The sequence below is a fragment of the Bos indicus genome, chromosome 9 (genome assembly GCF_029378745.1).
Source record: "Bos indicus isolate NIAB-ARS_2022 breed Sahiwal x Tharparkar chromosome 9, NIAB-ARS_B.indTharparkar_mat_pri_1.0, whole genome shotgun sequence".
NCBI classification, from domain to species: Eukaryota; Metazoa; Chordata; class Mammalia; order Artiodactyla; family Bovidae; genus Bos; species Bos indicus.
The window spans coordinates 44,894,228-44,915,571 of NC_091768.1; the positions used below are offsets into that span (position 1 = coordinate 44,894,228).

At 43.4% G+C, this 21,344-nt stretch overlaps 1 protein-coding gene across 1 annotated transcript in view; it reads left to right on the plus strand.

The window, feature by feature from the left end:
- PREP (prolyl endopeptidase) overlaps positions 1-21,344 on the plus strand; it is a 132,571-nt gene that overhangs the window by 69,363 nt on the left and 41,864 nt on the right. Inside the window, exons 9-10 of the mRNA XM_019967296.2 lie at positions 3,330-3,527; positions 10,001-10,104. Of these exons, the coding sequence (XP_019822855.1) occupies positions 3,330-3,527; positions 10,001-10,104 (302 nt within the window). The remainder of the gene's footprint in view (positions 1-3,329; positions 3,528-10,000; positions 10,105-21,344) is intronic.

Here is a 21,344-nt window from a genome sequence, read left to right on the forward strand (position 1 = left end):
TTAAATTCCCGTTTATTCATTTTCTCAGTGATTTTCCAAAGACCATATACTGCTTTATAAGTTACTTATTGCCTGAAAGCTGGATTTGACTTAAAATGAAACTCACTAATTTTGCTACAGTTTTTGACACAAAAGGGGAGTCGAATACCTCAAGCTAAGGAAGAGTTTGCTTGTGGAGGTGAACTTTTGATGGGTTGAATAGGAATAAAATCTAGGGCCATTCCAAGTGAAGGTATAAGGTGTATAATCAGGAAAATAATTCTTTGTGAAAACAGCAGAGTGGCCCTGTGTCAGACGAAGCCGTCCTGACATGGGTTTTTCAGTGACTCGAAGCACATATACTGGAGTCAGATCCAGGTGCTCATCCTGGAAAAGTAAGGACCCTTCCTCCCTGGTTCAAGGCAGCATGCTCTGTGCCTGTATATAGTTCCACCTGGCCTGGCTTGTAGAGCAGGAGGTGGGCACACAATTACAGCTGAGTCTCAGGAAGTGCTTCACTCACGCGCTCCCCTGTGCCCCTGGACACCTGCCTCACCCATCCACCCGCTTCTGTATGGAGGCCTACACCTTGGGCAGTCCTATCAGACGGGACCCAAGACAGCCCTGTCCGTGCCCTTATCTACTCAGCCCCTATCTGCAGCCCAGGACCGCAGCTCATCCCAGGCTCTTCTCTGTCCATAGCTGCTTTTCAGCTTGGATTAGGCATCAGTGCTCTATCTCTCTCAGCTGAGTTCTCCTGGTGGGGAGGGTACTTAACAACAGGACAGGGGTTCTTTCCAAGGAAGCCTGTTCATCTGTCTCCTCAAAACCTTCTGTTCAGTCTCTGAACCTCATATGTTGGATGAAGGACCCGAGAATCTTAGAACAGGTTTCCTGCCCTCTCCGTTAACATCTTCATGTGAGGAAACCGGTTTGCAGCGACTTTGGCTTCTGTGCAAACTGAGACAGAATATCCCCTCCAGAGGTGGTAAGATCCAGCTCTTGGTGCGCACTTCTTAATTGCCACCAGAGGGCCCCTCGGGCCTTGGTGGGTCCAAAGGAGACGGTGGCACAAGTCTTTGTGAAGAGTGCTCTGGGCGCTTTTCAGGTGAAGGTCAGGTTGGAGCAGTGATTCTCTTGTATGGAACCATCAGAAATGCAAATATTTCCCAAGACATGTGAATTTTCTGCTTTTTAAAGCCCACCCACCCACCCACCAAAGCAGTTTTAACTATACCTTAAGGTGACAATCCTGTCTCACCTGCAGATCTAATGAAATGCAAATCAATGCTCGGAGATTTGTGGGAGCGGTGATGTATTTTTATAACCTTCCCTCTGAAAGGTTATAAGTTCTTTACACTGGAAAGGGGGAACCTTCAATATTCACTAGAACTCGTCAATTCAAAGAGAAGCACAGGTAAATTTGCAATATATCATTAGCACAGAATGCCCTACTGAGAATAAAAACTAGAGATGAATCATAAAGTACAGCTGTTAAGTCAGAGCTTTTATTTAACGACAGTCTACAAATCACCTTGTCCTTTTTTTATTCCCTTTGTCTGTTTTAGAATCCTGATGTACTCGTAGTTAACACAGATTGATTATTTTTTTGACAGAAATAATTTACTTCCTCCCCCCCCCTTTCTTTGAAACATTAAAGCCACATGAAATGCATTGCTTGATTGAAGTACTGTAAAAAAATCATACTGGCAGATGAGCAAATGACTTTTAGGTGTAATAGTTGTTTTTTATATCCTGACTTGATAAGTTTGCAGTAGGAACCTAAAGAACCTGATGAGACTGGGGTCCCTGGTGGCCCTCAGAGCTCCCTCTGGCCCGTGTCTTGTTGAGCATTGATAATGTCATATGTGTGAGCTGCTAGTTTCCTGGGTTATAAACATAAGCAGCATTAAAAGCCCCTTGCCCTGCTCCATACCATGAAAACCAGGAAAGGCTCATCTTTTCCACATTCCTGAGCTGCTCCCAACAGCCCTGTGCTGGCTTGCATTTACCACAGCCTGTCTCTCTGGATGGCCTGTTCTTGTCGCTGGCCGATCTTGTCCAGAGCACGGTGGCTTGTGCTCAGGCCTGCCCCCTCCACTTCCTCCTCTGCTCCTCTGCTCGCTTACCTCCGCTCTCCCAGCTCCATCACTGACAACACAACACTGAAGCTGCAGCCTGGGCACCGGAAGGGAGGGGCGGAACTCCCGTCTCTGCCTCACTCTCAGATTCCGCCTCCTCACCGAGGCCTGGTGACTCTTCCTGGAGATGCCCTTCGTTTCTTGGCTACCCTTCTCCAGACTTTAGCCCCAGCTCCATGTGGGGCTCTGCTTGGCTTCTTGGGGTTCCGGGCTCTTCTCCACCCTCCACGTACTCCGTGGTTCTCTGGTCAGCCATGGGATACATGCATCCATCACTGCTGTCACCCTTTTGTCCAACAGTAGCTCCGCAGTAATGACCGAGTCAGAACTAAAGTTCCCCCACCCAGCTCACCAGACCCCCATCAGACCTCCCACCACCAACCCCACTCACCCCCAAAAGGGACAATGGTTTTCTTCTTGAAAATGGGCTTCTCACTCATTTTCCTTCCCAGTCTTCCTCCCTTCCTGCTTCACTCCTGGTTCATTCGCCCTTCCTGGTTCATTCATATTCCTTTTCTCTCTTCTTATCCCCAGTCTCACCTTCGTTCCTTGAGTTGTGTTTTCCCACCTTCACGCCCGACAGAGAGCTGCCTTGTCCCCAACACCACCCAGGCACCCCCACCTTCACTGTCCCCCAGATGTAACTCAGCACTTGCTCAAGGGCTCCCACTTGTTTTGAATCTCAGTCACTCACTCACCTTTGTTTACACATTACTACTTATATTTTTACGTGATTGTGTCTCAAGGGCAGAAGTGACCTCATCTCCTTGCTGGTCTGTCCAGCCCTTGCAGGGTGCCAAGCACATGTCAAGCAAGGGTTTGGTACATTCTTATTGAATAAACAATCTTGGCAGATGAGGAGCATGACTCAGGTTTTGTTGTTTTCCATCTGCACCTCCTGTAACATGATACTGGACACAAAATAGGGCAGCAGGGTCATTTGTATTACACACGTTATTGAGATCATCAAAGGTTCCTGGTCCCAGGTGGAGAATGTGTCAGCACCTCTGGACCTGACATTGGCAGTGATTTATTAGAGGGATGTGCCGAAAATGCAGCGAATGATTAAAGCCAATGATAAAATCACTCGGCCAGTCTCAGTGCTGCAGAGCACAGTGTAGAGCCCCAGAACTGTCGTTCGGCTAAATGAGTGTGTTTTTGGCTAATTTTCAAAGCCACATTAGGTTTTATGTGTCCTTATCTTTTCAGAGTGGGTGGCTTGCGTCAGGTCCAACTTCTTGGTGCTGTGCTACCTGCACGACGTAAAGAACACCCTGCAGCTTCACGACCTGGCCACTGGTGCTCTCCTCAAGACCTTCCCGCTGGAGGTCGGCAGCGTCGTGGGCTACAGCGGTCAGAAGAAGGACACCGAGATCTTCTATCAGTTTACTTCCTTTTTATCTCCAGGTGAGAGTCTTTTCACCAACATGGTCCAGTTTAAAAATCACACTCCCGTTTGGGTTTCTTTTGATAAACTGAAATATGACGCCGTGTTATATTGAAAATCACATGGGCTGTGTTACAGCCAGAATTACTTAATATAAACAGGTAAAACGGACACTCAGAACAAAGGGAAACATGAACACCTAAAACTGCACTCTCATTAATCGTATATCCTGAGTCTCTCTTCTGGGGACAGGACCAACTGTTGTTTTAGGTTGATTTGAAAAATCGGTATGAACGAGTAAAATGGTAGATTCAGCCTTTAGTCTATATATATCAAAACACACACAGCACAGATAACTAAAAGTGTTAAAAAAAAAATCTGTAGTCACATCTGACATTTAAAAGCTGTTTTAAAACTGAGACTACATTCCGCTTTTGTTAAGCTGGATTAAATTAAAATTCTAAAAGTATAATCTTACATCATATGGAGGGGGGGGGGGAAAAACTTGTTACTTGGTTCTAGTAGAAAAGGAAGAAAACATTTGCAATTTTGTGGCATCAGTTAATTTTCCCCAAAGTAAACATAACTCTTTTCATACTTTTTTTTTTTTTTTTAGGCTTTTTCACACTCACTTTGCTTATTTGGGTTTTTTCCTGTTTCTGCACTTGGCTGCATTCAGCATTTCTGTTATAGCCAAAGCTCTAACACCCTGATTTGTCCCAGGAGCCTGGCCAGTTGGCAATTTGCAGTTGACTGGGCAGACCTTATCCTGAAAGCAATCTGGCTGAAGAAATGTCTGCACGTTCCTTATTTGTTTTTCAAGCTCCTTCATCATCCTTTTTGTCCTAGCCAGTTTTGTTGCGGTCGTTTGATTCTTGGCAAATAAAGCAGATGTAGGGGAGAGCCGAGCAAGAGTAGAAATGACTTTGTCCTCCTCCCAGGGTTTGGCAGATGACAGTGATGGCTGATCCACTTCTTTGTGTGTACCTCAGAGTCACAGAACAGGCAGTCTTTAAGGAATCTTAACCGTCACGGCAGGTTGCTGTCGGGGTTATTAAATCAAAAGAATAATGTTCTGTACATAGGTCTGATGGTCCATCTGGGACACCTAGGAATCTTTACTCACCCACGCACCTTTCAGAGGATCTCACAAAGATGGGAAACCAGGGCCAGGAGCCCTGCACTGACAGGTCAGGAGCCTCGCGTCAGGGTGTGCTGCTCCTCACCGCTCCTCCCCAGAGCCTGGAGCACAGTGGCAGCCAGTGGACAGGAACCAAGGAAAATTGCTTTCCTCCTCTCAGCCCAGTGCTGCGGGGTCTGCACTGCTTTCCTCAACTTACACTGGTTCCAGAAATTGAACTTTGGAAAACCTCATAGCCTTTAAACAGTTTTAATGGATAATGAGCAACAAGGAGAACAGAGCAAGGCTGACTCACCTGCTCTTCATAAAAGCCAGAGTCTCCAGAGGCCTGTAAACCACCTTCAGTGACCCGTGTGGCCATTTATTTCAGGGACAAGTTCATCATTACCCGAAGATGAAAGGGCTCATTGTCCTAGCACAGAACGATGGGCCCTGTGCCAAGCACTGAAATATTGTCTGTGACTCTGGCTGTGAAGTCTGGAACGAGAAGTGTGTTCCTGATTCTGTACCAGCAGGCAGCTCCTGAGCTAGCTTTATCTGTCTCTGCAATGCTTTCTTCTTCTCCTCCGTCTTTTCCTAATTTGTTTTGCCTCCAGCCTTGTCTTTTCTTTCCTTAATGTAATCTGATACCTAAAATCAGAGAACAGGGCTTCTAGGCTCAGACCTTCTGAACCAAATGTAAAAATAAATAATTAAACTAGATTCCCTGAAAGCAGGAAATGGTCAGTGTGTACATATGTACACATCCGTGTACATGCATGTCTGCTTTTCAAAGGCTGTCTTGCACTGGTCTCCGAAGGTTGACTGTCCACTGCTGCAGTAAACGACAGACACTAAATTATAAATCAAGCTCCAGGGCCGAAAGCACCTGCTGCGCCGACTGCTGTGGACACCTGTACATCTGGCAGGTGTACACCTGCTGACTCTGCTTCCCATGGGAATACATGGTGAAGACATGTCTTGAGCAAAGCCATTTGGAAGAAAACAGGCCCACGTTGTAAGGTGAATTCTTACAGCCTAATAATGTTTTGTGTCCTTGTCTCAATTGGTTTGCTAAGTATAAGAATCGGGTATCAGATTGGAGAAAACATCCTAGAGTCATTAATCAGAGAGGATTGGATAGGTGATCTCTAGGGAATAATTTCAGAGTTTAAGGGCAAAAGAAAACCGAATTCGGAAGTTCCTTAAGACCCGAGGAGATGTCTTGGACTTGAGAAGATGGGTCTCCTAATGAAAACAGTGCTTTAACAAGGCTATTCTAGCAAAAGGAAAGAGGGAGGGGCAGTCAGTTCAGATATTCCTGCTATAATTGGAAATAAATGTAAGGAGGTGAAAGAGATGGGAGTTAAAAGGAAGGGGCAATTCTAGGAGAGTTGTGACTGCACTTGGAGGGAAACAGGCAACCAAGGCAGTTTGGAGCACAATGCACTTATTCCCTGTGGCTCAAACCATTTAGTGGTTGAGCCGAGTGATGCTGTATTCATGGGACCTGAGAGGGTTGTCTAAGGCTCACTTCAGACTTCTGTGTGTTGTAGCAATCCAGTACAGCCATCCCAGTTGCATGGTTCTGAGAAACAGGGAGAAGAAATAAAAGAAGCTTTCCCAGACTCTTTGGGAAAAGCATAAAAATGTTGTAAGAGCAGATTTAGGTCCGTAGCAATGTTGAAGGAAGGGGACAGAGATTTCCTGTGTACTCCCTGTCCCTACACATGCACTGCCTCCCCTGTTATCAACATCCCCTACTCCAGTGATACAGTTGCTACCGTTGATGGACCTGCATTGACACATCACAATTGCTCAAAGTCCATAACTTACCTTAGGACTCACTCTTGGCGTTGTACATTCTGAGTGTGGAGAAATGAATGATGACCTATATCCATCAGTATGTGCTTTTATGGTGTCATGCAGAGTAATTTCAGTACCCTAAAAAGTCTGTGCACTCTGCCCTTTTCATCCCTTCTCCCCCTAGCCCCTGGCAACCACTGATCTTTTTACTGTCTCCATAGCTTTGTCTTTTCCAGAATGACCTATAATTGGAATCATATTAATAGATTATATAGACTTTTCAGATTGGCTCCTTAGCTTAGTAATATGCATTTAAGGTTGTTGCATGGCTTAATGGCTTATTTATTTTTTGCTATTACTATTTGGTTATTTATTTTTTGTAATACTCCATTGTTTGGATGTTCCACCATTTACTTACGCATTCACCTTCTGAAGGGCATCTTGGTTGCCTCCAACTTTTGGCAGTCATGGATAAAACTGCTCTGAATATCTGTGTACAGGTTCTTGTGTGGACACATTTTCAACTCCTTTGGATAAATGATCAAAGAGGGCAAAAACATTTGAAGAGACTTGTTTTTGTTTGTGTTTTTTTAATTTTAATATCCTTAAAACCCGACCTGTAATTGGATGAAACAGTGTCTACATGGGTCATCTTTGCCAAGTTCTTTTGCCTTTTCTTTGCATATATAGATTTCCAGATTCCTCTGTTGATCCTTTTGCAGTTTCTCCTAGAATTGTCCCTTCCTTTTAACTCTCATCTCTTTCATCTCCTTACATTTATTTCCAATTATAGCAGGAATATCTGAACTGATTACCCCTCCCTCTTTCCTTTTGCTAGAATAGCCTTGTTAAAGCACTGTTTTCATCAGGAGACCCATCTCCTCAAGTCCAAGACATCTCCTCCGGTCTTAAAGAACTTCCGAATTCGGTTCTCTTTTGCCCTTAAACTTTGAAATTATTCCCTAGAGATCACCTAACCAATCCTCTCTGGTTCATGACTCTAGGATGTTTTCTCCAATCTGATACTGGATTGTTATACTTAGCAAACCAATTGAGACAGGACACAAAACATCATTAGGCTATAGGGATTCACGTTACAACGTGATTCTGCAGTGGGCTCACCTGGACTGACCCAGATGGATCTGAAAATAGAAAATGTCCATCAAGTAAAGTAAGCACTGGTACCTTTAGGTGTAACCCAGCCTCCTCCAAAGTGCCACTTCTGCCCCAAACAGAAGAACAGAGATCAGGCACTTGGCACCCTTTCTCCCAACAGGAGCCAGCCCATGTTGTATAATTTCATCCTTCTACTAGAGGCTTTGATGTCTTGATATTTCTAGATAAACAGGCATTTAGAGTGTGTTTCCTACTCACTGTCTTTCACTTGAGAAATTTCATTCTAGTACTTTGGTGACTTATCTCAGGGCACTGCCCCAGGAACTGGTTGGTGGTTAGAGCTGGGAATCCTGGCTCCCCATCCTTTGTGATTCACTATAGCTCAGGTAACAGTGATGCTGGGGTGAGTCCAGGGCTTAAATGGTTCATGCTTGTTCTGCAGTCCCGTTGTCATTGTCGGGTGGTTTGGATTTTTTTTTTTTTTTTTTTTTTTGAGGAGATGCTTTTGGTGTTTTGAGGAAGTGGGGCAGGTACTAATGAAGCTTTTCAAAAATTAACATATATGTGAAGATAGCCTTTGCCCTCAAGACTACATTTATCTGGGCAAGTACAGTACTCAGTGTGTCTGGTAATTTAGAATGTATGCCCGGATATGTAGTCTGAAAATATTTTATGTATAAGGATATATTCCAACAAATATCCAAATACAGCTTCGACTAAGAAAGCCAGTACTTCAGTCCTGTGAGGCATCTCCCCACTGTCAGTGTTAATCATACATTGTATGATTATATTATAAACCTTAAAATAATTTGTAAGCATGGGAATTGTGATAACATTCATGGGGATTAACAGTCTTTTTGTTAAAGTATCTAAACATATTGCTCTTTGCCAGTGGGGAGCAGAGTGCTGTTTCGCAGCTGTGAGTGAAGTTCATACACAGAGGAGTTACAAAGAAAGCACGCTGCCATTTTATCGCATGATCAATCCGTTTGAATGTACCCTGTGGGAGTAACTGCTTAGTTTCTGGTTTTGCAGCAAGAATCAGGATCTCTAAATTGATTTTTCATATACTGACAGCGTATGTTTAAAGTATTATGTGGGAGGGCTGTTTCCACAGCAGCCACTCTGGATGACTAATTCTGTTTCATAAACGATAGCAGTGTTGTTGTTTTCAAACAGTAATGATTTATCTTACTTATTGTTTCTTTGGTTTAGTTCTTTTTTGTTGTTCAGTTTTACTTATTTTATTTTGGGGACTGTGATGGGTCTTCGTTGCTGCCCCTGGGCTTCCTCTCATTATGGAGAATGGGGGCTGCTCTCTAGTTGCAGTACGCAGGCTTCTTACTGCAGAGCACAGGCTCTGGGGCGTGCAGGCTTCAGTAGCTGTAGTGTGGGAGCTCAGTAGTTGTGGTGCACAGGCTTAGTTGCTCCACGCCATGTGGGATCCTCCTGGACCAGGGATCAAACCTATGTCCCTGGCATTGCAAGGCAAATTTTTATCTACTGGACCACCAGGGAAGTCCCTTTGATTTAGATATTAAATATTAGAATGTAGTAGCATTAAATTCAGAGAAGGCAATGGCACCCCACTCCAGTACTCTTGCCTGGAAAATCCCATGGATGGAGGAGCCTGGTAGGCTGCAGTCCATGGGGTCGGGAACAACTGAGTGACTTCACTTTCACTTTTCACTCTCATGCATTGGAGGAAGAAAAGGCAACCCACTCCAGTATCCTTGCCTGGAAAATCCCAGGGACAGGGGAGCCTGGTGGGCTGCCCTCTATGGGGTCGCACAGAGTCGGACACGACTGAAGCGACTTAGCAGCAGCAGCAGCAGCATTAAATTAAGGAAATGGAATTTTAATTAGTGGTTAAAATAGCTAAAAGTTTATTGTGTATTCATCAATGTGTAATGTGCACTTGGATAGTCAGAACTTTAAAGGCAACTCTGAAAGACTCCCCTGAAAGGCTGTCTTTGGTCCCTGATTGCACCTGTGTGTCCACAGAGGGGTGGGTGTGAGGAAGCAATAGTCCCAGAGTTACCATCAAGAGACCTCGATTGGCTGTTGACTTTGGGCACATCATTTGAGTTTTCCGTCTTCATCCCTGCTCAGGTGAAATAACCCTACATGAAGTGTCCCATCTTCTTTGACCTGTACTCCTAAGTGACCTGGTGTCGGGAAAGACCTGTTATGTTTCTGCAGTTAGGTTTTACCTGTGCTCTTAGTCCTGGAATGCATTAGAATCTTCTAAAATGATACAGAGGTGACTGTTGTAAAAAAGAAGACCACATGTGATGGCGATGATGAAGTGTGAACACTTACGCAGCATTACACAGTCCACATGCCAGGCTGTTGTGCAGTCTCTTTCTGCAGTGACTGTGCTTTGTGATCCTTGCCCCTCTTGTATCTAGTGAGTTTATGGACTGAACTAAGACTTCCATTTCCTTCTAGGTATCATTTATCACTGTGATCTGACCAAAGAGGAACTGGAGCCCAGAGTCTTCCGAGAGGTGACTGTGAAAGGAATTGACGCTTCCGATTACCAGACAGTCCAGGTAGGGGGTTTTTTATCTTGACAACGTGAGTTTAAGAATCTGACTTTCAGGCCAGGCTGCGCACACCCCAGTTTGTCAGCAGCTATAGAGGTAACCCACAGCAACACCGGCCACAAATACTTGGAAACACCTGCTGCTTCTGGGCATTGAGCCCGGCGAGGTCCCTGCCCTCTTGGAGTTTACAGATTCTGCCACTCTTCCGCCAGAGTCCCTTGTCTGGGGGATCAAAGAAACACAGTTTGTCTGCTTACTTCAAAGTGGATTGTTTTCTGGCTCAGGTCTCGTGGTGTGATAAGTAATAACAGATTTTCTCTACATGAAGTATTCACTCAAGTGCTAGAAGGCAGTCTTTGCAGTCTGAAGTTCATCCGTATGTCTGCCTGGCACAGGGTGAGCGCTCAATAAAATATTAGAATGGATGAATTAATTGTTTAATTGTCATGCACGGCAAGCTCAGTCTCTGGTCACCAGCCTTTCAGGTTAAGAATCTCCATTTTTTTTGTTTTCTCAGTGGCCCACAGGTACTGAGTCTCCCAGAAACCAAATCACTCATTGACAAATGATGCAAAATGACTCTGTTCCTTTGCAATGACCAGTCACCTGTCAGGTACCAGGTGTTTCATCAGGACTCTCCTACCAGGGGGCCTGGACTACAGAGACCCAGGTTAGGATTCAGAGTGTTGTTTCCAAAGGAAAATTAGGGGAAAAAAAAAAAAAAAAAGAGCACTGGATACCCTGAGAACGTTTCTGTGAAACTAGAGCATCATTTTAACAGGGTGAATTGCCCTTCACCCGTCTAAGAGAAGTCTAGATGATGGACTAGATCTAGATCAAAGATAAAACTGTTTGGCCAGCTGAATCTGGCCCAGGGCTGCGGATTGCCAGCCCCTCTTCTATATCAGGAGTCAACATACTGGCCTCTGGGTTTTTGGAGAATAGCCGTGTTTGTTCACATAGTGTCTGTGGCTGCCTTAATGCTTTAACAGTGCAGCAGAGACTGTGGCCCACGAAGGCTAACGTGCTTAGTACTTGGCCCTCCAGGACAAAGTTTGCTAATCCTTGATCTATATAAATAGTACTTATAAAGTCAGAGAGCATTCTCAATAGAGGTCTAGGGCCTTTGTCTTCAAGCTCTGTCAGCTCGAAGCCTGAAGTCTGCATGTATTGATTGATACATCTTGGTTGACATAGGATGAGTCATTTAACTTTTTTGCCAGTTTTTTCAGCTGTAAAACAGATAGTACCCATTTTGCAGGATTCCTGCAGGATTATGATATGATAAAATTCTGCAGGATATGTGAGATGATATATAAAGGCATACCTCGTTTTATTGTTCTTTGCTTCATTGTGCTTTGCAGATACCGTGTTTCTTTTTTTTTTTTTTTTACAAATTGAAGGTTTGTGGCAGTTCTGCATCGAGCATATCTATTGGTGCCATTTTTCCAACAGTATTTGACTATTTCATGTGTCTGTGTCACATTTTGGTAATTCTTGTAGAATTTCAAACTATTTCATTATTGCTATATTTGTTATGATCTGTGCTCTTCATGTTGTTATTGCAAGAAAGATTGTGACTCACAGAAGGCTCAAATGATGGTTAGCATTTTCTAGCAATTAAATATTCTTTAAGGTATGTACAGTGTTGTTTTAGACTTAATGTTGTTGCACACTGAATATTGTTGTTGTTTAGTTGTGCAGTCATGTCCAGCTCTCTGTGACCCCCTGAACTACAGCATGCCAGGCCTCCCTGTCCCTCACCATCTCCTAGAGATTGCCTAAGTTCATGTTCATTGCATCAGTGATGCCATCCAGCCATCTCATCCTCTGACCCCCTCTTCTCCTTCTGCCCTCGATCTTTCCCAGCATCAGGAACTTTTCCAGTAAGTCGTCTGTGTGCATCAGATGACCAAAATACTGGAGCTTCAGCTTCAGCATCAGTCCTTCCAGTGAATATTCAGGGTCGATCGCCATTAAAATTGACTGGTTTGATTTCCTTGCTGTCCAAGGAACTTTCAGAAGTCTTCTCCAGCACGACAGTTTGAAGGCATCAGTTCTTTGGCATTCTGCCTTCTTTACAGTCCAGCTTTCTCAACCGTACATGACACTGAATAGATGACAGTATGTGCAAATGTAACTTTTCTATGCACAGGGAAAACAGAAAATTCATCTGACTCGCTTTATTTTGACACTTGCTTTACTGTGGGAGTCTGGAACTGAATCTACCGTGTCTCCAAGGTCTGCCCATATTAAGGGTCTGGCACATAGGGCTCAGTCAGTAAAGAATCTGCCTGTAATGCAGGAGACCTGGATTTCATCCCTGGGTAGGGAAGATCCCCTGGAGAAGGGCATGGCAACCCACTCCAGTATTCTAGCCTAGAGAATCCCATGGACAGAGGAACCTGGTGAGCTCTAGTCCATAGGGTTACAAAAAGTCAGACATGACTGAGAGACTTAGCACTTTCATGTAGAATGTAATCAGGTTTTTTTTTTTCAAAAAGTGTTAGAAGTAATATGGCAGACTTTTAGGTTTCCATAGCTTGTTTGGCTTCTTTCATTTTCAAGGTGAGCCGTTGCCTGGAGAGAGATCTTTTAGGGGCCGATAGCCCCAGTCTAGTGCTTGTATGGTTCATTAATTCACCCTAGTCCTGCATTAGACTTTTAACATCACTTTTAGGCTGTCATGCCTTGCTGTTTTTCATTTTCTCTGTGTGTGGAAATTGCGTGCCTGTCAGCTGTAACATTTGGCCTTCTCAGGAACTGCTTCTAGTCCTTGCCTGGACATCCTCAGGGCAGTGGAGGGGGGAGGGTCTGTGTGTGTGTGTGTGTGTGTGTGTGTGTGGTGCAAGACAGCGCCTCTCCCATCAGTAATGCAAAGGATTCCCGGGCAGCAAGAAGTGACTGTCCCCTCGTGCCTGCTCTAGGATTGGGCACTGTTGCCCATGAGACATCCCTCGCCTCAGCCCTCATCTTCTCTTCATCTCTGCTGTGAAGCCCCTCAGGTCTGTATTTTTTTTTTTAATTTCTCTTTTCTGCTCCCCACAACTCATGCCAAAGTGAGTAATTGTGGAGTTTGTGGCAGGCAGGAGGGACCTGTGATCATGACAGCTGCCTCGAAGGCAGCTTCTTATAGGAAAGTGGCTCTTGCTTCTCAGGGAGGATGGTTGGAGTTGTTTTTCCTCTCAAGTAGCTGTTTTTTTCTATTCTTTACAGATGGTACACAAAGAAACTAGTTACAACCTAATATGTGTTGTTTTCAGATATAAAGGAAAAGATAAAACTTTACAGCCAAGCACATGCTTGTGTGGAGTAGAAATCCCTCAGCCCTGGGCACAGCAACCTGAGATTTCCAGATTAAACTGGGGAGGAAGTATGCTCGGGAGATGCTGGTCGGGTGCCATTGGAAAAGGCACCAAAGTCCTCTGTGTGCGGCTTTCCACATCACAAAATTCCCCTAACGTTAAGCTACTGAAATACTTAGAAGCTTTTATTTGTACAAGTGCAGTAGGGGGAAAAAAGATGAAAAGATTCGTGGGATGTATTTAAGGGGATAGTAACTGAGTAATTAGAGAGAACACATTGCTTTTATAATTTTTATGAAGGTATAATCTCTCTAGTATAATGCCATCAGGAGACTTTAATTTGTTGATTATACACATCATATATATTGCACTGAGTTATTTAAATAGATTTCTTTTTTTGGGTAAAGGTGGCTTTGGAATGTACTATGATATCTCACAGTACCATAGACTGAAAGTTCATTTTGCAGTGGCTTAGCCCAGGTATACACAGCAGAGCTTTGACAGGAAATGTGAGTGTGACATCTGTGCTTACATTGTGATCAGGCTCTCAGCAGAGTTGCCAACAATGACCAGCCTGTAAAAGCAGGCTCTAGAGAAGGGTTTGTGCATGAGTGGGAAAAATCCTCATAGTGTATAATAGAAACCACAGCATTTGGGGGTGTAGGGAAAAGATTCATTTTTTGTTTTCAATTACTTCCGGGTAGTGCTGCTTTTGATTTTGCATGACCCTGGTGTTTGTATTTATTCTGTATGTGATTTTAAAAGAAAATTCCCTGGGCTCATTGCTACTCCTTCTTACATTTTATGTACATTATCATTTTGAAGCAAATGCTGCCCAGATTCCCCTGCATGGTTAGTCAGTGCGGTTAATGGTGGTCACAGACGTGCATGTTCACTGGTGGTGTAGCTTGTAAGATGTACTAAGTGAAGGAGAGAGAAAAAGGAGCGTCAGAGAAACACATGGCTAAACCAGCCACAGGGCTGTTCTTTGTGTGATGTGCTTTCATTCAGGACCAGAGATCTTGAATGGTGGTGGGGGGATGTAGGATGGGAGTGTCCTGTTTTGCTGACATACACAGAACATAGCTACTATATAGTCTTTACCCGGGCCTGACCACAGCGGTGGGAGAAATTTCATCTGTATAGAAAATACAATTGTGAAAATCAGATCCTGGAAAAACTTTCTCTTCCAGTCTGTGGTACATATAAAAATTAAGTTTTAGATAGGTTTATCATAGCTGCTGACTAGATCTTTTTTCCTCTTTTTATTATGAATGACATGACCACTATCTAATATTGGTTAGAACATCTGTTCACATGTCTTTAAAAAGGAAATACTGAGCATTAGAAATTACATTAATAACAAAGGTTTGGATATGAAAAGAATCTTGTCTATATTTATGATTAGTAGTATGCTTCATTTTAAACTGAAGGGAAGAAATAGGAACATTTAGTCTGTCAATAAATACTTATGTGATGTGCAATGCCAGGTGGTACTGTTGAATCCAGAGAAGTTCCAGACACAGGCACTGTCCCTGGAAAGTTTGCAGTCAGGCTGGAAAGCTGAGACACAGAGCTCTGAAAGGTCAGATGCCCCAAGATGTTATCAGAGCGATCAGGGGAAAGGTGAAAGTTTCTGTCGGTACTCTGATATCCTGGCCGGGATGCCCAGGGATTCTTCCTGGGAGAGGTGGAACCTGGGTTGGGCCTTGAGAGATGGCTGCTTTTGTAAGCCCCAGGCCCCTACTGGGCCTCCTGAACAATTTCACCACAGTTCTTCATTCAGAGAGCCTCTACCTTTTCGTAGCAGTTTAATTTCATAATTTCACAGTAAGTTCAAGAAGAAAGGAGTCCTGCCCTCAGCATCCTGTGCAGTAGGGCTGCCTCTGACAGCTCTTTTTTGTGGATAAAATAGTGTTTGCACTGTGGCTGAACATGGCATGACAAAGGATGCAGTGTAGCAAAAATGCACTTTTTGGTTTCTCAGTGTCTCGTTTTTGTTCAGCCAAAAATTTTTGACAGCTGAAAGAGTGTCTTTTCTCCTTCTAAAGTGAAAGTCAAAATTTGTAGACCTGAAAAAGAACAGTGAACTCAGTATTCTCTGAATCAACTCCGTTGACAACAGTTTCCACATGTTATAAAAATAAATTAGAAGGAAGATTCCATTTTATGGGGCAATAGCAAACCTAAATCAACAGAGTACAGAAATAGTAAGGATTACAAGTATTTAACACAGATTGTATTACCTTGAGTCCTGTCCTCTTAAACTGAGGAATTTTATGCTTCTGAGGTTTACCTACAATACTGCATGTGAAACATCAAGAACATCCCAAAGGTGATTTGCTTTATAACTGACCAGAAGCTGATTTTTAAAATTAGATGAAAAATTAGATGATTAGAAAATTAAAATTAGATGATTCTTTGGGTTTACCAAGATGTCTTGGGGTAGAAGGAGTGGAGTTATTTTTCTTTAGTCTAGATTTTTGTAACCTTGATAGTAATTTATAGTTCAGTTCAGTCGCTCAGTTGTGTCTGACTCTTTGAGACCCCATGAACTGCAGCACCCCAGGCCTCCCTGTCCATCACCAACTCCCAGAATTCACTCAAACTCATGTCCATTGAGTCGGTGATGCCATCCAGCCATCTCATCCTCTGTCGTCCCCTTCTCTTGTCCCCAATCCCTCCCAGCATCAGAGTCTTTTCCAGTGAGTCAACTCTTCGCATGAGGTGGCCAAAGTATTGGAGTTTCAGCTTTAGCATCATTCCTTCCAAAGAAATCCCAGGGCTGATCTCCTTCAGAATGGACTGGTTGGATCTCCTTGCAGTCCAAGGGACTCTCAAGAGTCTTCTCCAACACCACAGTTCAAAAGCAACAATTCTTCAGCACTCAGCTTTCTTCACAGTCCAACTCTCACATCCATACATGACCACTGGAAAAACCATAGCCTTGACTAGACGGACCTTTGTTGGCAAAGTAAGTTACTGGTCTACAGTTCAGTCACTCAGTCGTGTCTGACTCTTTGCGATCCCATGGACTGCAGCACACCAGACTTCTCTGTCCATCACCAACTCCTGGAGTTTGCTGGGAAAGATTGAAGGCAGGAGGAGAAGGGGACGACAGGGTGAGATGGTTGGGTGGCATCACTGACTCAACAGATGTGAGTTTGAGCAAGTTCCAAGAGATAGTGAAGGATAGGGAAGCCTGGCCTGGAAGCAGTTCATGGGGTTGCAAAGAGTTGGACATGACTGAGCCACTGAACAACTGGCCTACAGGCCTTGCCATTCAATAAACATGAATCCTCAGAACATTAATTAGTGTTTTAATTTAGCTCATTGACTTCTGTGCTGAGTGCACAGCACGTGCAGTTTTTGACTCATCCACATCCTTGGGCTGCTGACGGCTGAACTAATGGTAACGTTTTTCTATATTGCTGTGTTCTCACAGTTAAGGATAGGTCGGAAATCTTCAGAACGTGTTAAGAGTGAATGGGGGAATATTTTCTAAAAGAACCTTTTGAGAGAATATGGTGCTTGCATATGATTAGGAAATCGCTTTAAATTGAGTCAGTTTTCTTGGCAATTTTGTGCCTAAAGCTTTCATGTTATTTTTTTATATTACACTTCACAGAGACATATTCTTGCATAAACAGATTCCTGTGTTTCTTTAGAATTCTCTTTGTCTCACAGCCATTCTAGATTAAGATCATAATATTCATATGCAGAGGGCATATGTTTGTATCTGTTTCATCTTTAGATAGCAGCTGTGTTAAAATAGTTTAACTGTAAAAGATGATAAGAGCTTTTGTTCTCTTGCTATCTTAAAACAGAGAAATAGGTTATAGGGCCCCAGTGTGTGGTTGCTGCAGTCTCCAGACCACTTGTAAAGAAGTGTTCTTCCATGTTTTGAAGAAGAACATTGTTTTGCAGCAGCCTGAGAATATGTAGTCCACTTAGAGTAAAAATCACAAGGTGGCCTTGAGAATTCAGTGACCAGACAGGCCTGGAGAGATCCCTTGAGCCTCCTGCAGGGCCTCCTTTGGCAAGGTGTAAAACAGCTCGAGGCAACCCAGACCTCTGCCCACCTTCCTCAGTTTCTCTGAACTTTGCTTGGAGGAAATAGGCCTGCGATGAGATAAGAACTGGGAAAGCAGCTAAACCCCTGCCTGGTGATTGACAGCCTGGGAAGGGAGGCTTTGGCTCTCCTGGGGATGCTGCGGTGACTTGACATGGAAATTTTTTCACCTTATTTTGATGAGATGTTAATGAGTTAAACAGGTGTTGGAAAATCACAAGGTGATTTTAATTTTTGTGTCTTAGATTCATTTCTAGATGATGGACTAAGTTTATTATTCTTTAATAATATCACTGCAATTGAAGCCATAATTGTCAGAGATTACGGTGTCCATAAACTCATCACCATAGGTGACAACTGTACTCAGTGGAGATTTGTTCATTATCTATAGATCTGAGTTTGCTATTGTAGTTAATAAAGCCATTTAAATAGATTAAAATTTGTTTAAATTGTTCCAAGAGTCATGACTTTTGAGATCCGTAAAAGCTGCAAGTTGCTGAGCTTTGCTGCTACTGATTTCAAGTTACTCACAGCTAACAGTTAGCTCTAACCCCTTGCTAGAAAACTATCTTGGGAAAAGAATGTTGTTATATTTCATTATCCTTTAAAAACAAGGTAGAAAGTCACTTCATTCTTATTAGAACTGTATCAGTAGTTTAGTTCTCATCTCTGAATAGTATGTGTGCTAATGGTGCTTATCTTAGGCTAGTTTAATAATTAGTTCTGTTTTTAGAAATGAATCTGAATGAATCTCAAGGTGTGTTACTCAAACTGTATTCAGCTGTGAACAAAAGGAGAAAAAGTAAAAAATAACCATGGCTTAAAGGAGAGAGATGTTTATTTTTCCCTCTCACATAAAGGAAGTGCAGGGGAAATGAGTCCAGGAATGACTTGGTGTCTAAGGTGTACGGAGTCCAAGCTCTTTTTGTCTTGCTGCTGTATCATGGCTTCTTCCCCGCCATCTCCTCATGGTCCTAGAAGGCTGCAGGGGTTCCAGCCATGTTGCATCCACTTTCCAGCCAGCATGAAGGCAGCAATAGGGAAGAAGAAGGATGATCAGGAGGAGAGTATCTTATAAGCATGTTTGCCAGAATGTCCACTTTCATTTTATTGGTGAAAACATACTCCTAGCACAAGGAGGTTTAAAGATGTAGTTTTATTCCCAGAAAAGGTGTGCCAGGTAAAAATTTGGGCCTTATTATCAAGGAAGTGGGAGGAATGGATATTCGAGGACACCTAGCAATGTGCCACAGAAGGCAAAACAGGCCTTCAGCAGAAACTTGGTTTGGACCCTGAGACCAAGGAGTCCACACACCACCTGGTGGCCAGGTATCTAAATTTCAGGATCCCATTGAAAAAACTAAGACCCCACAAAAGTTGAATTTTCAAATACTATCATTGTGAACAGTAGAAATCACACACTTCAGACACAGAAGCACCTTCTCAAGAGGCTTTTCTCTCCCATAAAGAAAGGCATTTAATATTGCCTCTAGAACGTATTTGCCATTCCTGAAAACTTGTCCTAACTTTAGCAGAAGTGATAGAAAGGTTGGGTGAGACTATCTGAGCATTAAATGAAGATGAACTGCGAGACTGTCTCTGAAATGATAAGGCTAAGTAAGTGTACAGCTGGCTCTCCGGGTGTTTTGTTCTGTGCTAGAGTCATCTTTCTACCCGCACCACTCTTGCAAAGGACATGGACACAGGCCATCCTCAGAGGCCTGCTCTTTGAAACGGAAGCACGGCACGAATCAGCCTTGGGGAGGTATTAGGTCCCAAATCTCACAGCTTCTCTTGCTTTTTCCTAGGTGCTCTGTTTTTCCACTACTGCTTTTGGGCTCTGGACAAATTGCACATACATTAGGGTTCATCTATATGAACCCTCTCATTTTAAAGATGAGGAAGCTAAGGGGGCTTCTCTGGGGGTCCAGTAGTTAAGACTCTGTGCTTCCACTGTTAAGGGGGCGCATGTTCGATCCCTGGTCAGAAACTAAAATCCCACATGCTACACGGTATGCCAAATAATAATAATAATAAAGATGAGGAAACTGAAGCTCAGTCTGCTAAATGTTTCAGCAAAGGTCACACTATCAGTAATTGACAGCCAAGACTAGAACACAGAACTCCAAAGCTGTGCTAATCCTGTGCATTTTGTTACGAGAATAAGTTGTTTTTGCTCTCTCTATACTTGGTTGGAGTTTGTTTTTCACCTTTAAAATAAACAAATTATCCTAAAAGCCCTCTAAATCCCTAAGCTTTCTTACATCTAAAAGTATGTTTCTACATCATGTGACGATCTAGTGAGCACTTTGTAGACCTTTATGGGGCCTATTAAATGATAAAAATACTCTGTGTGAAAGCAGAGGCAAAAAGAGTGCTGACTCGATGTAAGAAGTGGATTGGAAGTGTTGTCATCGTGATAAACGCGATGATAAAGTATTGTGAAGTGGAAGGCATCGTGAGCTATTAGGCAAGGATGCATACGCAGGTTCCTGGTCAGTGTCAAGCGTGAGCTCCTCTCCCAACTCTTGGTGCCCGCCTTCATCCGGCTCACAGAGGCACAACCTCCCCACCCCGAGTCCCCGCACCACTCAGGCTCACTTCCCAAACAACCCTGACCACCATTCTCAAACTTGCTTCTGTCTGGCTCTCCTCCTCTGTGCTCCATTCTGGTGCCACTTACTTTCCTTTTTAAACTCTGTTCTCAGAAACTCTACACATTTTCAGTATTCACCCAAGTCCCAACTCCTCCATAGCAGCTTCCTTGCTTTTGGGGACTCAGTCAAAAGCAAAACGCAGGGAGAGGGGATGGATATTCAGCTGGTGCTTGAACACACAGCATGGGTGTGCGCACACAACGTGCCCATCTCCATTCCAGGGTTCTCTGTGCATCATCTCACTTCTTTAGAGAAGAACCATCCTTGGAGATAGATGCCATCATGATCTCAGTTTTCTGGATGAGCAGCCTGTGGTATAGGGAAGTTAGATGCGTTGTTCCAAGTCACCCGGTGGCATAACTGGTGCTTAAGCCAGGTCTCCGATTCTGCAGTGCTCTTGAGCCTCTGAGCAGCTGCGTCCACCTGTCTGATCAGGATGCCACAACTCAGCAGTTGATTGCCCTCAGGTCAGTAGTTCTAGGTCTTCATGTAGAAATTGATGTAAAACATTGTGGCTTTATTAAGAGCCTAGAAAAATCTAATCATTGACCTTGGCTCATGTCTCAAAAGAAAGAGTAGATACTCAGGCTGTATTGATAAATGCAGCCCATGTTCTTATGCATTTAAAAATCATCTGCTAGTTGAATCTGCTAAGTAATGGTTAATGCCTTGTTCCTCCTTGCCTCCAGCTGCCTTCATTTGTGTACATATGTATGTAAATATAGATGTTAAGATGAATACAGACATGTTTTTAAGCAGAGAATATACTCTTTGATCCCGGTTAAGGTAGTGGGTAATTCTGAAATGAAATCTCAAACAGAAAACCCTGTGGGGTTAAGTAAAAACCATTATGTACATGCTGCTTACATCTAGACCCTCAGCTTCTCTGTTTTGCACAGCATGTCTAGTTCAGCTCTAGAATTTAATGTGAATATAGTTAATTTAAATATTTGGAAAAGATTAGAGAAAAGTATAAATACTCTAAACGGTGGCTGGTATGTTTGAGAATCTGCAGATCTGGCTGTGTTGGAAGCACCGACTTTGATCCGTGACTCAGACTCTTCAGAATAAGGAAGGACAGGGAGTGTTAAGGGGTTTTGCCAGAACTGCTTCCACTCACTCGTCTAGACTTTTACACCTTTACAAGTTCATATACGACTCAGCAGGTCTCCTCCTCACCTTGCATCAGAAATTCTTGGTCTGCATTGATTG